Source organism: Canis lupus, chromosome 3, assembly GCF_048164855.1.
Source record: "Canis lupus baileyi chromosome 3, mCanLup2.hap1, whole genome shotgun sequence".
Taxonomy (NCBI): Eukaryota; Metazoa; Chordata; class Mammalia; order Carnivora; family Canidae; genus Canis; species Canis lupus.
Window position 1 is genome coordinate 69709197 of NC_132840.1, and position 17510 is coordinate 69726706.

The 17510-nt window shown below is 43.7% G+C and overlaps 2 protein-coding genes across 12 annotated transcripts in view; one reads left to right on the plus strand and one right to left on the minus strand.

Moving 5' to 3' along the window:
- The window catches only part of USP28 (ubiquitin specific peptidase 28), a 64972-nt gene extending 62991 nt beyond the window's left edge, over positions 1-1981 (minus strand). For 8 of the 11 annotated variants that reach the window (XM_072822062.1, XM_072822060.1, XM_072822064.1 and 5 more), the window contains exon 1: positions 624-795. In XM_072822062.1, the coding sequence (XP_072678163.1) occupies positions 624-680 (57 nt within the window). In that variant the 5' untranslated portion in view covers positions 681-795. Of the gene's footprint in view, positions 1-623; positions 796-1869 lie in introns of those variants that run through there. The other 3 variants (XM_072822058.1, XM_072822056.1, XM_072822055.1) reach the window with 3 other exon arrangements.
- The window catches only part of HTR3B (5-hydroxytryptamine receptor 3B), a 57875-nt gene continuing 41355 nt past the window's right edge, over positions 991-17510 (plus strand). Inside the window, exon 1 of the mRNA XM_072822066.1 lies at positions 991-1352. Coding sequence (XP_072678167.1) covers positions 1271-1352 — 82 coding nt within the window. The 5' untranslated portion in view covers positions 991-1270. The remainder of the gene's footprint in view (positions 1353-17510) is intronic.

Sequence of the window (17510 nt, forward strand, 5' to 3'; positions counted from 1 at the left end):
TAGGAACAAGAAGGCATTTATGAGAATACCTTCTATTCATCGCTCTGTCCCTCCTCCCTCCCTAAGACTCCACTGATGAATGCACGGGGGGGCGGGGGGGGGAGCGGCTCTCAAGTTTACTTAAAAAGAAAAAGAAAAAGCGAAGAAAGAAGAGGCCGGGGTGGTGGGGCCAGGGAAGGCAGGGAGTGGCGACCGGGACCCCCGCTCTTTCGCAAGGTGTTGGCCCATCCCGGCTGCAAGTCGGCTCGCTTCGGTCGGCTTCCGACACTTCAAACAGCCACAAAGGGGACCCCGGACTGCACGCCGCACTCCCCGGCCAGCCGCCCCCCTCGGAAGCTCCCCGCCCAGGTCGGGGCCCAGGGGCGCCCCCCAAGCAGCGCCGCCGCGCACAGCCCCACGTCCTGCCCCGCGGAGCCGGCTCTCCAAAGCCCCTAGGCTTCCCGGCCCCGGAGCCCCGCGAGGACCTCAGACCCCCGCCCGGCGCCCTCCGCAGCCCCCGCCCCGCCCCGCCGGCCGCCCCGGCGCCCTCCGCCGCCCCCGCCTGCCCCGCGGCCCGCGGCCCCCGCCCCCGCCCCCCGCCCCTCCCGGGACCCCGGCCCCCCGCCCGCCGCCGCCGGGCCCACCGAGCCGTGTCGGTCGGCGGCTCCGGCCGCGTCGTCCTGCTGCAGCTCCGCAGTCATGGCCGAGGCGCCCCTCCGCGGGTCATCCGGCTCCCGCCGCCGCCGCCGCCAGCCCAGCCTCGCAGGAGGGGGAGGAGGAGGCGGAGGCGGAGGCGGAGGCAAAGGAGGAGGAGGAAGCCCCGCCCCCGCCCCGCTCGGGCCCCGCCCCCCGAGCGCGCCCGACGCCCGCCCCACAAGCCCCGCCCCCGGCCTGCGCGCGCACCCACGGCGCGCGGCCCCGGCCCGAGCGGCTGAGCGTGCTCCCGCGCACGCCGGGCGCTGACCCCGCGCGGGCCACGTGACCCCGGCCCCGCCCGCGCCCGCCCCGCGCCCCCGGCCCCGGTTCTGCAGCGGGGCTCGCGGCCTTGGAGGGCGGCGCCGTAACGCGGATTCAGAGCTCGGGGCGCCCCCGACCCCGCAGCCGCCACACCTGAGACCGCGTTGTCAACAACTGGGCGGAAACGCGGGCTACTGGCCGTGAACCACGTTTATTCCCGTGTATCACGGCGACATGCGGTGGCACCTCGGCCTCGGCTGCCCCAAACGTGTGCGGCGGGGCGAGACCCCCTTCCTGCGCGGGCCCCTGGCGGCGTCCTGGGCGGGCATCGGAGATGGAGGGCGGCCGTTCCCGTGCTCCTGGCGTCGCGGTCGCTGCGGCTGTGGCGGCCCCCGCCGGGGCTTCCGAGTCCGCAGGTGAGCGCCGCCCCCCCCCCCCCCCCCGCCGGGGCTTCCGAGTCCGCAGGTGAGCACCGGCCCCCCCCCCCCCGCCGGGGCTTCCGAGTCCGCAGGTGAGCACCGCCCCCCCCCCCTCGCCGGGGCTTCCGAGTCCGCAGGTGAGCACCGGCCCCCCCGCCCCCCCGCCGGGGCTTCCGAGTCCGCAGGTGAGCACCGGCCCCCCCCGCCCCCGCCGGGGCTTCCGAGTCCGCAGGTGAGCACCGGCCCCCCCCGCCGGGGCTTCCGAGTCCGCAGGTGAGCACCGGCCCCCCCGCCCCCGCCGGGGCTTCCGAGTCCGCAGGTGAGCACCGGCCCCCCCCGCCGGGGCTTCCGAGTCCGCAGGTGAGCACCGGCCCCCCCGCCCCCGCCGGGGCTTCCGAGTCCGCAGGTGAGCACCGGCCCCCGCGCGAGTCTGCAGGTGAGCGCGGCTAAGGCGCGAGCACGCGGTACGGCGCAGCTGCAGCCCCCCGGGAGCAGGCCCGCCTGCTCGTCCTACCTGGACGCGCACAGGTGCCCCTTTCCCTGGCAGGTAAACCGGCAGAGGGATCAGAATCTAACGCAGTCACCGGGCAGACTGTGCGTGCATGGATGGTTGCAGGACTTTTATGTTTATGTCTTGGCCTCCCCACCCCCCCCCCACGAATAATCAAAAGCTGTGCTTGGCCTCAACTCAGGGGTCATTGCAAAACAAGTTGATTTCTCAGCCTGGTTTATTCACAGCACTGCATACCTCTAAATGACTGGAAAGCTCTATTTCTGTACGTCTTTGCCATGTCTCTGGGGCAACTCCTGTTTGTCTTTGCACATTCATCGTAGGAAGTCGCCGATTTAATGTGAGCAAATGGAAGTGGAAACTTATAACTTATTCATGAAAATTTCCTTAAAAGACCCACCAGAGACCTCCTGTATTCCTGAAAGAGCTATATACAGGCCATTTGGTAAATAAAGGTCTCTGAATTTTGGTTAAGCGTCTCTCTGCTATGTGGTTCTAAACAGAAGTCCAGATCTAATAAATTTTATATAATCACTTTGAGGACTCTAGATCTGATAAATCCTCTTAGCCTCCTGGGATTTAACTACCCCCTGATCTTGGACAGGGTAATCAGCTAGAGACACCCCGTTCTACCAGAGTATTTGATGAACAGTCTAAGTCAGTGCTTGGCCATCAGTCAGTGAGTTTCATGGTGATCAAATGTCAAAAGTAGACATCATGGAACATGTGCCGTCACCACAGAAAATCCCGGCTCACTCCTTCTTACAACGCACACGTGAAGGCTCCAGAATAATTACATCATTAGTTGATAATCATTTCAAGAGTGTTTGGGGGAAAAATGAGCAATACCAAGTAATTGACATATTTTAAAAAGGGAATCGTTTTCCAGGTATTACCCTAAAGGAGAAACTGAATTTTTTTTCTTTTTCTGGAAATCTTCGGTCCCCATGCCAAGTTACTTTTTCTGAGTCAATGAATTTATAGTTCTGCTTTTGACTTACCTCAAAGCCAGAATATAGTTTGTATTATAATAAAATGATCCCGTTTCGATGTTACTGAATACTTGTGTGGGATAAATGAGAATGAAGAGTAAGTGAGGAAGAGAATAAAGGGGCAGAAGGATATGTCTACTTCTGTTTCTTCTCTGCCTCTCTGTGTAACTGGTGCTTGCCACTGGCTTTGAAGGAACTGGATCTGAAGGCTGGGGCTGACAGTCAGGTACGACTCTTCTTTGCACTATGGATTCCTTTCTAGGAAAGACTGAGTCAGAAATAGCCTTACTGACAAGTTTCTTATCAGTTGGGAAAATGGCCTTTCTCACTAATTTTGCAAAGAGTATGAATATTTGTTATAGCCCCTGAATTAAACAATTAGATGATATGCAAGATTAAATTATAGGCATTAAGAAAGTGTTCCAGAAATGCCTCCCTTTGGCTACTTGAAAAGTAAATGCATTTCTAGCCTTCCTGAAATGTAGTGTAGGCAAATGTAGTTTATAGGATCAAAACTTTCAGGGATCCCAGGGTGGCTCAGCGGTTTAGCGCCACCTTTGGCCCAGGGCCTGATCCTAGGGTCCCAGGATCCAGTTCCACATCAGACTCCCTGCATGGAGCCTGCTTCTTCCTCTGCCTGTGTCTCTGCCTCTCTGTGTGTGTGTGTGTCTCATGAATAAATAAATAAAATCTTTAAAAAAAAAAAACTTTCAGTGAAGTGAGTTCATTTCCAGTTTTGAGGTATTTGGCCTTGCTACTCAAAATAACTCAGGTCCCCTTCTTTTCATTTCTCTAGAAAATAAAAACAAACACTACAAAAATGAAAACAAAACAACCCCCCCAAAACCCTTTTAAGATCTGTTTTCTTCAGAATTCGTGAAAACCTTTAACTCGTGGGATTCGGTTTTTCTTTTATAGGAAGGTGAAAATAACTTTAGCCTCCAGATTGAAAGGTGATAATAAAAGAACAAGATATAAACCCATTCCTGCAAACTTGATTTTTGACAGCATTGCAGACCAGTGGGTGTAAGATGGACTTTTAACAAATGGTGCTTAGACAGTCAGTTATCCATATAAAAATTAATTTGGACTCTTACATCATAAATAGAAATCAGTTTTATGTGGATTAAAGACTTGAATGCAAAAAAAGCAAAATTAAATTTTGAAACTCTCAATTGGAAGATATATTTTGAGGATGGGGAACTTTCTTAAATCAGAGACATAGTCCATAAAAGATCAATAACTTCAATTATGTTAAAATTAAGAATTTCTTCAAAAGGTACCATGAAAAAGAAAATATCCACAAATTGGGAGAAAATATTTGCAACACACGTAACTGATAACATTTTAGTATCTAGAATAAAGTTTTTAAACCTTGGTTCTGGTACCATATTGGGGCAGAGACTTCTTTGTTTTGGGGGCTGTCCTTGTAGGATGTTTTAGCATCATCTCTGGCCTCTCCCTACTAAATGCCAGTGGCTCTGCACTACCCACTTGTGACCATCAAAACATCTATAGACATTGCTAAATGTTTCTTAAATAGCAAATTCTCCTCCAGTTGAGAACCACTGAACTAAACTAGGTGAAAAACCCCTTACAAAAGAGACAGGCAATGCAATTGAAGAAAGATCCAAAGGCTTACATAGGTACTTCACAGAAAAGGAAAGCCAAGTGTATGAAAAGATGCTAAACTCACTGATAATCAGGAACACAGGAATTAAAACCACAAAGATACCACGCCATGCATACAATTGACAAAAATCTTAAAATACCACAATCACAAGTGCTGACAAGAATACGGAGCTACGAGAGAATACTCTTTGGTAGTGTAAACTAGCACAACCACTTTGGAAAACAAGTTAGACATCAAATACTAAAATCTGAAGTTGCGCATGCCACACAGCCAGCACATCCTAAGTAATATCCTAGAAAAATTCTTGAATAGGGGTGCTTGGGTGGCTCAGTGGTTGAGCCTCTGCCTTTGGCTCAGGTCATGATCCCGGGGCCTTGGGATCAAGTCCTCTGCCTATGTCTCTGCCTTCTCTTTGTGTCTCTCATAAATAAATAAAACCTTAAAAAAAATTCTTGAACATTGTTACCAGGATATACGTACAGAAATGTCGTAACACTTCTAATAGCAGATGAAATAGGAATCATTAAATATATATTGACATACTGATAAATATATATCAATATATTGACAAATATATTAACAGTAAAATTGATGAATTTTTTTGTAGCTGTTAAATGGAACTTTATACAGCAGTTAATATGAATTACAGCTATGCAATATCATGGATGAATCTCAGGAACATAGTGTTGTAGGATAAAAAGCAAATCACAGAAGAATGGCATACAATATTTCATTTGTACATGTTATTAAAACTGTCAATATATTGTCGAGGGACATAACACATGGCTAAACTACTAATAAAAGCCTGAATGTTATAAAGACAAAATTTGGGTTAGAAGCTCTGAGGAAAAAAAAAAAAAAGAAGCTCTGAGGAAAGGGAAATGAAGGGATGGTATGAAGAAGGGGCGTGTAGGGGAACATGGATATTAGCAATGCCCTATTTTCATAAATCAAGTGGTAGATATATGAGGGTTCATCATGTCATTTTACATACATTTTATTAACTAAACATTAAAAGACCATTCTAGGGCAACCTTGGTGGCTTAGCGGTTTAGCACCGCCTTCTGCCCAGGGTGTGATCCTGGAGACCCTGGATCAAGTCCCATGTCAGGCTCCCTGCATGGAGCCTGCTTCTCCCTCTGCCTGATTCTCTATCTCTCTCTCACTCTCTCTCTAATAAATAAATTAAAAATCTTAAAAAAAAAAGACCATTCTAAAATTAAGATCAAAAGCATATATCATCTTCACTCTAATAACATTTCTCTGCCCTCAGGAAATACTGAAAAACACAAGTCTGTAGTTTACAAAGATTACTTTTTTATGCTGGCTGATGCATTAGGCAGAGATTTAACATTTTGTCTTAATAAGTAGAAATTATAAATTGACTATCTTCAAGATAAAACAAATGAAAAATATTACCATTCCATTTTATGCAAAGTGTGCCAAAAATCTAGATTTTAAGTGATGTCCAATGAGTTAGAAAGTCATTTTATAAAACATTTTCCCTTTTAGCTTCTAGATTTGGGGAAAGACTTCTGTGTCAAACTCGTGGCTTCCTACAGAAACCAGAAATAAGCTTTAAGATAAAAGCCAGAAAGCTACCCAGGAAAAGCAAATAGAAACTTGTATAATGCAGCAAGCACTAGAGCATAAATTGGAACTCCAGATGACTTAATTTTTCACCCAGAACGCCACTGAAGTGAAAAATCTTTCTCCTCAAAATATCGGAATTTGAAAAAAATAGATGAGGCAAAAGTAACTAATACAAACTTGCCTTCAGAAATGCAAATGTTTTTACTGATCTGATACTTAACTCTGGAAGAAAAGAGAACATTTTTAGAGGAAGTAATAACTTTCCCGAGCATTTATAGACTAGGTGGTGTTCTGAGTGCTTTGCATTCATGAACTCATCCTCATAATACCCTATGAAGTAAGTGCTATTATTATTAATATCTTGTTTACAAATGAGGAAACCACTTCAGAAAGGTTAAGTACTTTGCCCAAGATTTTTCTACTAATAAAGACAGAATTATGATTCTAAGCTAAGTACTCTAGCTTTCTTTCTATAGGCTGAGGTCAAAAATAAGTAGAAGAAACAGCCTCTAAACATTTTTCTGAGGAGGTGCCACTTGAATGGAGTTGACAAAGACAGAGAAAGTTGAGTAAGACAATGGGAGTGTTGGCACTCCATCAAAAAGGAGTTATACGTAGAGTAACACTGGCCCCAGTTTGCCTGGGGCAGTTATGGTTTACCCCTGTTTTCCCAGCATGATTATTAGTAACTTCTCCTTTCTCAAACCTCTAGGTTTGGATGATAAATTGTATCGTCATCCTACTTATGGAACAGTTTATCTTGAACATAAGGAATGCCTGGAGAATCTCACCATAGTACATCCCAAAGTCTTGAGGTATAGCTAAAATGCAAATCTAGCCAAGTCTGATAAGTATGCCTCAATAACAAGAATTGGCTAATCTGTTTATAAAGAGCATAGCCAAAGGGAGTGGAGGGTACTGCATTGAAAGTGGGTGGGATCACTGCCTGCAGTTCCATGGCCTTAAGGGATTGTAGCTTTTTCAGTTTTGTAAGCCAACTTCTATGACATTTAAGACTTAGAGGGGCCTGAGAGCCATCCCTGGAGAGTTGGAGACAATGTAGAGTTAAAAGGAAGGAAAATCTTTGATGGTCTCTGTCAAAGGGGCAGAAGTCGAATAGGGTTTTCTTGTCCCCATGGGAGAAGAGAGTTTAGAATTTTAGATGTGGGGATGTTGACAGTGAGAACTTTAACATTCTGAAACAGTTCTTTGTTGCAGTATTTATTGTCTCCTCTACTTCTCCAGAGTAAGAAGAAACTTGAAACTAAAGGTGTGCTGAATAGACCTTCTGGACTCTTCAGCCATTTTTGTGAGGAGCTGCAACCCTATGGAGGGAATGTCCATTGCTTTACAGAGTGCAGGCAAGTATTGTATTCTCTGAGCAGGCAGTTCACAGAGTTGGTCTGTGCAAATCAAAGTGCTCTACTTACCAGGGAGTACACAAGATTTAGAAAAGTACTTAGCTTAAAAGTATTAGTCATGTTATTTGAGGCAGAGGATTCTCAGCTTTTATTCCCACTTTATGAAAAGATAAGCAAAAAAAAAAAAAAAAAAAGATAAGCAGTGATCCCAACAATTACAGTTGTATGCTAAATCTCATCATTTAATTGGCAAGACAAAGACAAAGAAAATTGGACAATGACAACACTGATTTGGTTATGGTGAATAGTACACGATCTGGTTATAAGCTAGTTGGGAGAACCTGATGAAAATATTTTCAACATTAGAAGTGACAAATAAGTTTTGATGTCTACAAAAACTAAAAAACTGGGTAGGATAAAGAGCTCCTTTTCTATCACTCTGTGACATTACCAAGTAAACCTACATTTAGGTTCAGAATAGATTCTTGAGATTCCTGGGGGGAGGCTTCTTGAAACAAAAGTTTAACAGAAGTGACATTTTGTTTCTTTTCTTGGCTAGGAATTCATTCTCAGTATTTAACCATACTTGGAAAGCTATGATACATCTTTTGGCTTTCCCACCCACATACATACATTAATTGGGAATCTCTGAGTTGGTTATCATAAAAACTAAAAATCTGGGGCCACCTGGGTGGCTCAGTTGATTAAGTGTCTGACTCTTGATATCAGTTCAGGTCTTGATTTTGGGGTCGAGGGCTCAGGCCCACATTGGGCTCCATGCTGGGCGTGGAGCTACCTCAAAAAAAGAAAAAACCCACTGAGGGCGCCTGGGTGGCTCAGTCTGTTGAGTGTCCGACTCTTGATTTTGGCTCAGGCCATGATCTCAGTGTCTTGAGATCAAGCTCCGCATTGAACTCCACATCAGTGGGAGTCTGCTGAAGATTTTCTCTCTCCCTCTTCCTCTGCCTCTCCCCCTGCTTGCACATGCTCGCTCACTCTCTAAAGTAAGTAAATAATCTTAAAAAAGAAAAACAAAACAGAGTCAGAACACAAAAGGTCTGACAAGGGGTGTGTGCCCTGGTTTTGTAGCATCGTTCAGGGAACATGAACATGCCATAGTCACAGCATGACATGAGGTGGTTGAAGTGCTCCTAGAAGACCAATCAGACTCACAGCCTGAAGAACCACAAACTAGGGATCCCTGGGTGGCGCAGCACTTTGGCGCCTGCCTTTGGCCCAGGGCGCGATCCTGGAGACCCAGGATCGAATCCCACGTCGGGCTCCCGGTGCATGGAGCCTGCTTCTCCCTCTGCCTATATCTCTGCCTCTCTCTCTCTCTGTGTGTGACTATCATAAATAAATAAAAAATTAAAAAAAAAGAACCACAAACTAGAAGTTAAGACAAATACAGTCACCCCAAAGTGAGAAGGGGGATTGTGAAAAGGAGAGAGGTAGAGAAAAGGATCCCTAGGTTTTTCTGCAGATCCTCTCCAAGTCTCTGGCTGACATTCTTCCATAGACACAGAGCACTGCAAAAAGGACAAAAGAAATCAGATGAGCTCTGAGCTGTTGCCTACATGAGACAGCTTGCAGCTTGAGTCTCACCAAATTCACTTCTAAACCACAAAAGCATCGACATTCATCGTAGGAAGATTTTACACACACATGCACATACATACACCTCCTATACCCTTTAGACATAACAGAATTCAGAGTCTCAGTAAAACATAATATGCAGGTTATAATCCAAAATTACATGATGTATAAAGAACCAGGAAAATATGACCCATTATTAGGAGAAAAGACAGAGAAGCCAGACCAGGATGTTAGGATTAATCAGACAAGAACATTAAAGGATCTATGATAACTATCCTCTGTGGAGTAAAGGAAAACATACTCATAATAAATGAAAAAAGAGAAAAACCTCACCGGATAATTATAAAATATCAACAAGAACAAAATGAAAAAATTTCAAACTTAAACACTCAGTCTCTGAAATTAGAAAGTCATTGAATTGGCTTTGTAGTAAGGTACACATTGTGTAATAGAAAAACGATAACGTTATCTTGTGGTGTGTATTTAGGTGTAATGCAGATGACAACTAGAGCATAAATGATGGCAGGGCTAGTAAATGGAACCAAATAATTGCAGGATTACTACATTTTATGGGAACATACAGTAGTCACTCTAAAAGTAGACTATGAGAAGTTAAGAATGTTTATTTTAATTCCTAGTGTACCCACTAAGCAAACTGTGCAAAAAGCATAGCTAAAAAGCTAATAGGTAATCTTTCATGGATATTAAAAATAAAAAAATCCAAAAGGAGACAGAAAAGGAGGAATAAAAAAACAGAAGAATATAGAGAACAAACTATAAAATGGAAGGTTTAAATCCAACTATATCAATAGCTACTTTAAATATTAGTGGATCAAATATTGCAATTTAAAGGCAAAAATTGACAATACAAAACTAAAAGGAAAACCCAGGTATGCTATATGCAAGAAACGCACTCAAAATATAAAGGCACATGTAGGCTGAAATAGAGGACATACCATGTGCCATGGACTGAATGTGTCTGTTCCCCCAAATCCATATATTGAAATTTTACTTATTTTACTTTTAATATTATGTAAATATTTTATTTATTTATTTATGAGAGACACAGAGAGAGAGGCAGAGACATAGGCAGAGGGAGAAGCAGGTTCCCTGTGGGGAGCCTGATGCAGAACTCAATCCCAGGACCCTGGAACCACAACCTGAGCTGAAGGCAGACACTCAACCACTGAGCCATACAGGCATCCCCATATATTGAAATTTTACCCCCCAATGTGATTTTATTTTATTTTTTTAAAGATTTTATTTATTTATTTATTGAGACAGAGAGAGAGAGAGAGAGAGAGAGAGGCAGAGACACAGGCAGAGGGAGAGGCAGGCTCCATGCAGAGAGCCTGACGTGGGACTCCATCCAGGGTCCCCAGGATCACGCCCTGGGCTGCAGGCGGCGCTAAACTGCTGCGCCACCGGGGCTGCCCCCCAATGTGATTTTAGTAGGAGATGAGTCCTTCTGAGGGTGATTAGATCCTGAGGATGGAGCCCTCGTGATGGGATTAGTGCCCTTCTAAGACACCCCAGAGAGCTCCTTAGTCCTCTTTCCATTATCTGAGGACACAAGAAGTCAGCATTCTGCAACCCAGAGGAGATCCCTCACCAGAACTTGATCCTGCTCACATCCTGATCTTCAGACTTCCAGCCTCCAGAGCTGTGAGAAATAAGTTTCTGTTCTTTATAAGCCACCCAGTCTGTATCCTGTTATAGCAGTCCAAACGAACTAAGACACTGTGTAAACAGTTAGTATAAAAAAGGTAGAGTGGTTATTAGTATCAGACAAAAATAGACCAATGCAAAGAGTATTATCAGAAACAAGGAGGGTCATTTTGTAATGACAAAAGCATTGATTCGTCAGGAAGATATAATAACCATAAATGTGTATGTGCCTAATAACACAGCTTCAAAAACACATGAAGCAAAAATTGGAAGAATAAAAGAGGAAACAGACAATTCTACAATAGTAGAAGACTGTAGCACCCCACAGGAAGTGGGGAGCCAGAGAAAGAAAGAAATAATGAAAATATAATCTCAGCAATGCTATACATCACCTTGATCTAAGTGATATTTGCAGAACGTTACATTCAACAATAGTGAAATACACATTCCCTTCAAGTATACATGGTGCTTTTACAACAAATCATATCCCAACCCATAAGACACCTCTCAATCAAAATAAAATTATTGAAATCCTAGAATATGTTCTTCAGCCACAACAAAATTAAAAAATCAAGAACAATATATATAGTCCCCAACTTGTGACGATTCCACTTATGATTTTTTCAGCCCTCTGATGGTGTGGAAGTGATACACATTCATTAGAAACTATACTTTGAAATTTTATCTTTTCCTGGGCTACTGCTTTGCTGTCTGATTCTCTCTCATGATGCTGGGCAGCCCCAGTGAGCTGTAGCTCCAGTCAGATCACAAGAGTCAACAACTGATCCACTTATAATAATTTTATAATGGGTTGTACCCATACAAAAATCATTCTGGTTTTCACTTTCAGGATAGTGAAATTACGTGAAGTACTAAACACTTTATTATAAACTAGGTTTTGTGTTAGATGATTTTCTCCTACTGCAGGCTAATGTACGTGTTCTAAGCCTGCCTCAGGTCAGCTCGACTAAGCTATGATGTTTGAGAGGTTGGGTGTATTAAGTGCATTTTCCAGTTAATGGTATTTCCAACTATATGATGGATTTATGGAAATATAACCCCATCATAAGTCAAGGAAGATCTATACAATATCTTGAAAAACATCCCAAATGTTTAAAATAAACAACTTCTAAATAACCTATAAGGCAAGAAAAATCACAAGAGAAATTAGAAAAGTAATGAATATACAAGACATCAAAATTTGTGCAATGCCACTAACCCAGTGCTTAGAGGAAACTAAGTATGTTTTATTTTATTTTTTAAATTTGAGTGCAGTTGACACACAATGGTACATTAGGTTCACATGTACAACATAGTGATGCAAGAAGTTTACACATTATGCTATATTCACCACAAGTGAGGCTATCATGTGTCCTGATATGTCACTATTACATCATTAACTATATTCCTTATACTGTGACCTGTTCATTCCGTAACTAGAAGCCTGTATCTCCCACTCCCTGTCACTTGTTTTGCCCAGCCCTCCACCCCCCACTCCTCTGGCAACCATCCATTTGTACTCTATATTTATAGGTCTGATTCTGAGAAGGCTACATACTGTATGGTTCTCACCAAATGACATTCTAGAAAAGGCAAAACTTTCGTACATCAAAATCCTATATGGTTTTGAGTAATACTGTTTATAGCTTCCCAGGAGTGGAGAACCAAGGCTTTATTTATTTACACTCTTAGGAAGAAAGTAGGGAAAGTAGGGAAGTTACCTACAGTGACTACTGAGTCACTGGAAAACTTGGGTACTCCTTAGGGACCAAGAGTTTAGAGAAGCAAGAGTAGTTAGAAAGTTAGGCAGGGAGGAATTTGCTGACAGTAGATCAGGTGGGTTGGTGTTGGGGAAACTGAAGAGGATCCTTTAGAGCAAAGAAAGAAGACTAGTGAGTAGAGGCGTGACAAGACTTTGGAGGAATCCTGGAAAAGCGCACGGTGCAATAAAACACCCGGTAGGTCAGAGTTCTCTGAGGCTGCAGGTGCGGTGGCTGCCACGAGGCGGTGCTCTGACTACATCTGCTTTGGTTTCCACTGTGCTTTTCATTTCCCCGCTCCTCTCCGTCTTTAAGGGTTCTAACTAAAGGTCTGTCACACTCCAGCCATCGTCAGCCAGCCTATTATTAGTGCCAAGCCTTCCTCCTGGACCAATGACAGTGTAAATTTCAGCAATGGCAGAAAGGGGACAAATACAGCTGTTGTGCATTTTAGAATAATTGCTACAGGCCATTTGGAGACAGCTTTATAATAACGGCACTTATGCGGACTTATACAGTATTTCTCTTTCCTGTTTTTTCCCCCCTCACCACTCTGCAACATGAGTTTGTTAATCCACGCGTCTCGTGAGCCTAGAATTATCTTCTCCCTAATATTATTTTTACTTATTTATTTTTAAAGCAACAGGCACTTATTTGGGCAATTGGAATTGCAATTCAGAAGACAACAGATTCGGGTAGAAACCTGTGTTCCGTCTGCCCCCCAGTTTTATAGAGTGAGGTTTGCAGCCCCTGGGAAGGTACCATCCTGCCTTTTCATACCCTAGTCCTTCTGCTAGAAGCTCCGCTCTCCATGCCCTTAACCAACTTGACTGCCTTTCCCCAACACAAGTGGTATTTATGAAAAACCTGTCTTTACCCCCGCCCCCCCAAGTCTGGCTCACGTTTTTGTTTCCATTGTCGCCAGTTCACTCATTGGCTTGCTAGTGTTCATCTCATTGCATTCTAAGTGTTTCTTATCTATCACCTCTGTTCCAAGTTCCTTGAACTTTCTTAACTTTGTATTCCCCAGTGTCAACCACAGTTCCCCACATAGTGAGCAAGTGAATGGGTAAATAAATAGAACAAGCTCTACTGGATCGAAGCCCTTGCCCAATCTTAAGTCCACAGCACAATTAGAAATATCCAAAAATTTAGACCTGAGTGAGAAAATCATACTGGCTGCTGTGGTTGATCATGGCCTCTCCACAGGAAAGTTCTAAATGGGCCTAAATGGAGAAGCCCTGGGTCCGCCATGAGCCACAGATCAGGGAAGATTCCCAGAGCTGGCATAGCAAGATTTCAAGGCCCATAATCTGTACAGAAGACTTGGATAGCATGGATCGCTGAGGAAGGCTACTTGCCTTACATGTGACGCACTGTCCTGGAACTGATGTAGGCCAGAAGTATGAAGAGGAGCAACAAACCCATGATTCCATGTTCCTCCAGTTTTAGGGGGGTACATCTTACCCCAGGTAATTACGAGAACCCTGAACTTTATCGTTTGAGACTACCAAAGAAGCATGAACTATCTGTGTCTGTGTCCCACATTTATCCTTTGCACTGCTTGTTAGCTGGTTCTGGAGCAAACCAAATAAAAGCAATCTTGCTGCGAAGATCCCACCCGTCCTTTGTGAGATGGTGTGAAAGTGGCATCTGGATGTGGTCGTGAAAAAGCTTGTCCTTTTTGGTGTCCTCTTTCTTGCATAAACCAAACTTCTTTTCTGCCCACTTGTTAATTCTTCCCTCTTTCTCTTTCTTCCATCCTTCTCACATGTTTATTTATTTTTTTAAAAAAGATTTTATTTATTTATTCATGAGAAACACACACACACACAGAGAGAGACACAGGCAGAGGGAGAAGCAGGCTCCATGCAGGGAGCCTGACGTGGGGATTGATCCTGGGTTTCCAGGATCAGGCCCTGGGCTGAAGGTGGTGCTAAACCGCTGAGCCACTCGGGCTGCCCCTTCTCACATGTTTAGTGAGTACAAACTAAGTGCTGGAGATAACAAGCTCCGTGCTGGAGATAACAAAGATGAATAAGGCACAGTACTCTATCTTCAGGGAAGTCACAGGATTCTGAAGAAATAGCAAAGTAAACAAATAGTCTTAATTAAAAAAAAAAAAACAAATAGTCAAATATACTCAAATAAATGCTATTATATAGGAGGTCTCTATGAGGCCTGGAGCTTCAGGGAGTGGGCCATGGTGCACTAGCAGATGTCCAGTGGCCAGCTGGTGGGGGGGAGCCCTGATGGGTAGTGTTTGCTGATTTCCAAGCATGGCAGACATTCCCATCATGGCTGATTTCAAGCTACTAACCTGATGTCACTAAACACAGAGTTGGCTCTTTTGATGCAGTAGGAGCCAGCTCCAGTACACCACCATGATTCCACCTTCTAAGACCCTGAGCAGAGAATCCATTCAAGCTATGCCTGGGTTTCCGAACTACAGAACCATGAGCTCATAAATGAGTTTTGGTTTAAGCTGCCAAGTGTGTGGTAATTTGTTATGTTGCCATAGAAAGCTAAATAGAGCCTGTTCTACCCTTTATATAGATGTGAAAACTAAAGCTTAGAAACAGTAAGCAACTTGTCCAAGGCCATGAGCATCTAGCAAATGGTGGAGCTGGGAGGGAAAATGCAATGTATCAGACTCCAAAGCCTGGAGACTTTCACCCATGTCTTTGGAAAACCGTGAAGCGTCAGAGTCATGAGGGATACTGTTCCTCTGTTTTTTTTTTATTCATTCATTCATTCATTCATTCATTTTTAAGGACCAGGAAAAATTGTGTAGCATTATAAAAAAATGAAATCTGAACCAGAAGAAAATGTAGAGTATAGCTTTGGACTTGAAGTGGTGCCCCAATGGTTACCTTAATATTTATTTCAGAGGATAATGCTATGGAGAAAAGAAATTTCATGTGGGACTCTATTCATTAAATATTTGATTTTGGCTAGTATGTCCATTTCTACTTTTCTCCTCCAGCCTAACCAGATGTGCTCAGAAAATTTGGTTTCCCCCAAATATGTACATCTGTCAAAATTCCTGTCAATTTTAGCACCACTGCCAAGGGAGTGAACAAAGAGAGTTAGCGATTAACTTCAAAGAACTTTGTTGGAGAGGAATAAAGATATTTAAGGTCTATTTTGTGAACTAATTGCATTTGCATATTTATGGGATTTACTGATATAGCAGTAATTAAAAACTATTTAGTAGTCTTAAAGGACACATAACTCAGTTGCTGTTTGCATAATAAACACTTCCTTATTATGTTTGCATAATAAACCCTTTCCCCCTCCTTCTTCCAAAAGACACTGGTCCAGCTAAAAGTGTCATATCTTACTTGGGAATAATGGAGGAACAAAGTGCAAGGGCTCATGGGAATGTGGCAAGGGGCTTCTGAAAGAAATACATCTCTAGGCACTCTCTTAATGGTAGGTCTGGTCTAGACCATGTTCGGGAAATAGCACATTCAAACCTCAGATTAATAAGTCTTTCTTTTCCCAGCTGATATTTAAGAAGCCTGGATGCTTAGTTCCTGACAATTCCAATTTTTTATTTGAATACACTGATCTCCTTAAACAGCTTGAATGGGGTTCACCTCACATTCATCCTTTCTAAGAAGCTAAGGGCAGGGTGGTGGTGGTGGTGAGATCTTTGAGTAATGGATTATAAGAAACAATGTGAATGGGGGCGGGGCACCTGGGTGCCTCAGTGGTTGAACATCTACCTTTGGCTCAGGTCGTGATCCTGGGGTCCTGGGATTGAGTCCCACATCAGGGTCCCCATAGGGAGCCTGCTTCTCCCTCTGCCTATGTCTCTGCCTCTCTCTCTCTGCCTCTCTCTCTCTCTCTCTGTGTCTCTCATGCATAAATAAATAAAATATTTTTTTTAAAAAAAGAAGCAATGTGAGTAAAAAGTACTATATTAAGGAGAAGAGACAGTTTTCATGAAAAATTAAAGGTTTAATGGGGAAGAGATACCAAATCTAAAGGCACTGAGTAAACAAACTACATCCAGACAGGACAGGACGGTAAGGTTGGAAAAAGAAATATCTGAGCCATCTGGTGTTGCAGAGCAGGGCGATCAAGAAAGATCGGGAAGCGTGTGTATATAAACTATTTTGAAGACAAGTCACTCACACATAACCTTTCCCATCTTGGCAGAATTCATCAGCCAATAAAGAGCTGTAATGGGCAGGATCACCAGACTGTTGTTAAATTAGCTAATGAAGGTCGTAATGTACCTGTATTACACATCATTAGTAATGGCCTTCCAGTAACAGATGGGTATATGAGGAAGTGAGAAGAAAAGGGAGGGGAAGCATGTCCCAGAAGGTTTGACTTAGAGCAGTGGCTTACTAAAATGCGTGGCAAGAATATAATGTTGATCATCATTTTGATTAAACCTTTGCATAAAGGCAAGCTTCTGTGTTGCCTTCCCATAAAAAGGGCTGTGTACGTAGATATGCTGCCTGGACAGTGCTGGGACTTTGATGGCCAGATCAACCCTTGGTGACCTTCTCTCTTGATAAACCCCCATTTATCTGACCATCCTCTTTAAAGGATATTTCTCAAATAAACTTTCCGTAACTTTGTATCAAATTTCCTCTGCCAGGTTAGATTTCTTTTCATTTTTTTTCTGAAATATTTTTAAACACACAGCAAGACTGGAAGACTAGCAGAATGAACCGCCCCCAACCATTTGAGAATAGACTGCCAACAGGATGCTCTGTCACCTGTGAGTACTTAGTGTGTGATTCTTACAAACAAGAACATTACATGATCTCAATTCCATCAAAGTCAGGGAATTAGCATTACCACCTCATTACCATCTAATCTACAGGCCCCAGTTAGAGTTTTACGAATTCTCCCCAAGATGTTCTTTTGTAACAACAGGATCCAAGCCGAAATCATACGTTGCACGGAGTTATCATGTGTCTTTAATCTGCTTTTGTGTGATATAGTCTCTCGGTCTTTCCTTAACTTTCATAACCTCAAAATTTTTGAAGACTATATGCCTGTTTTGTAGTGTCCCACA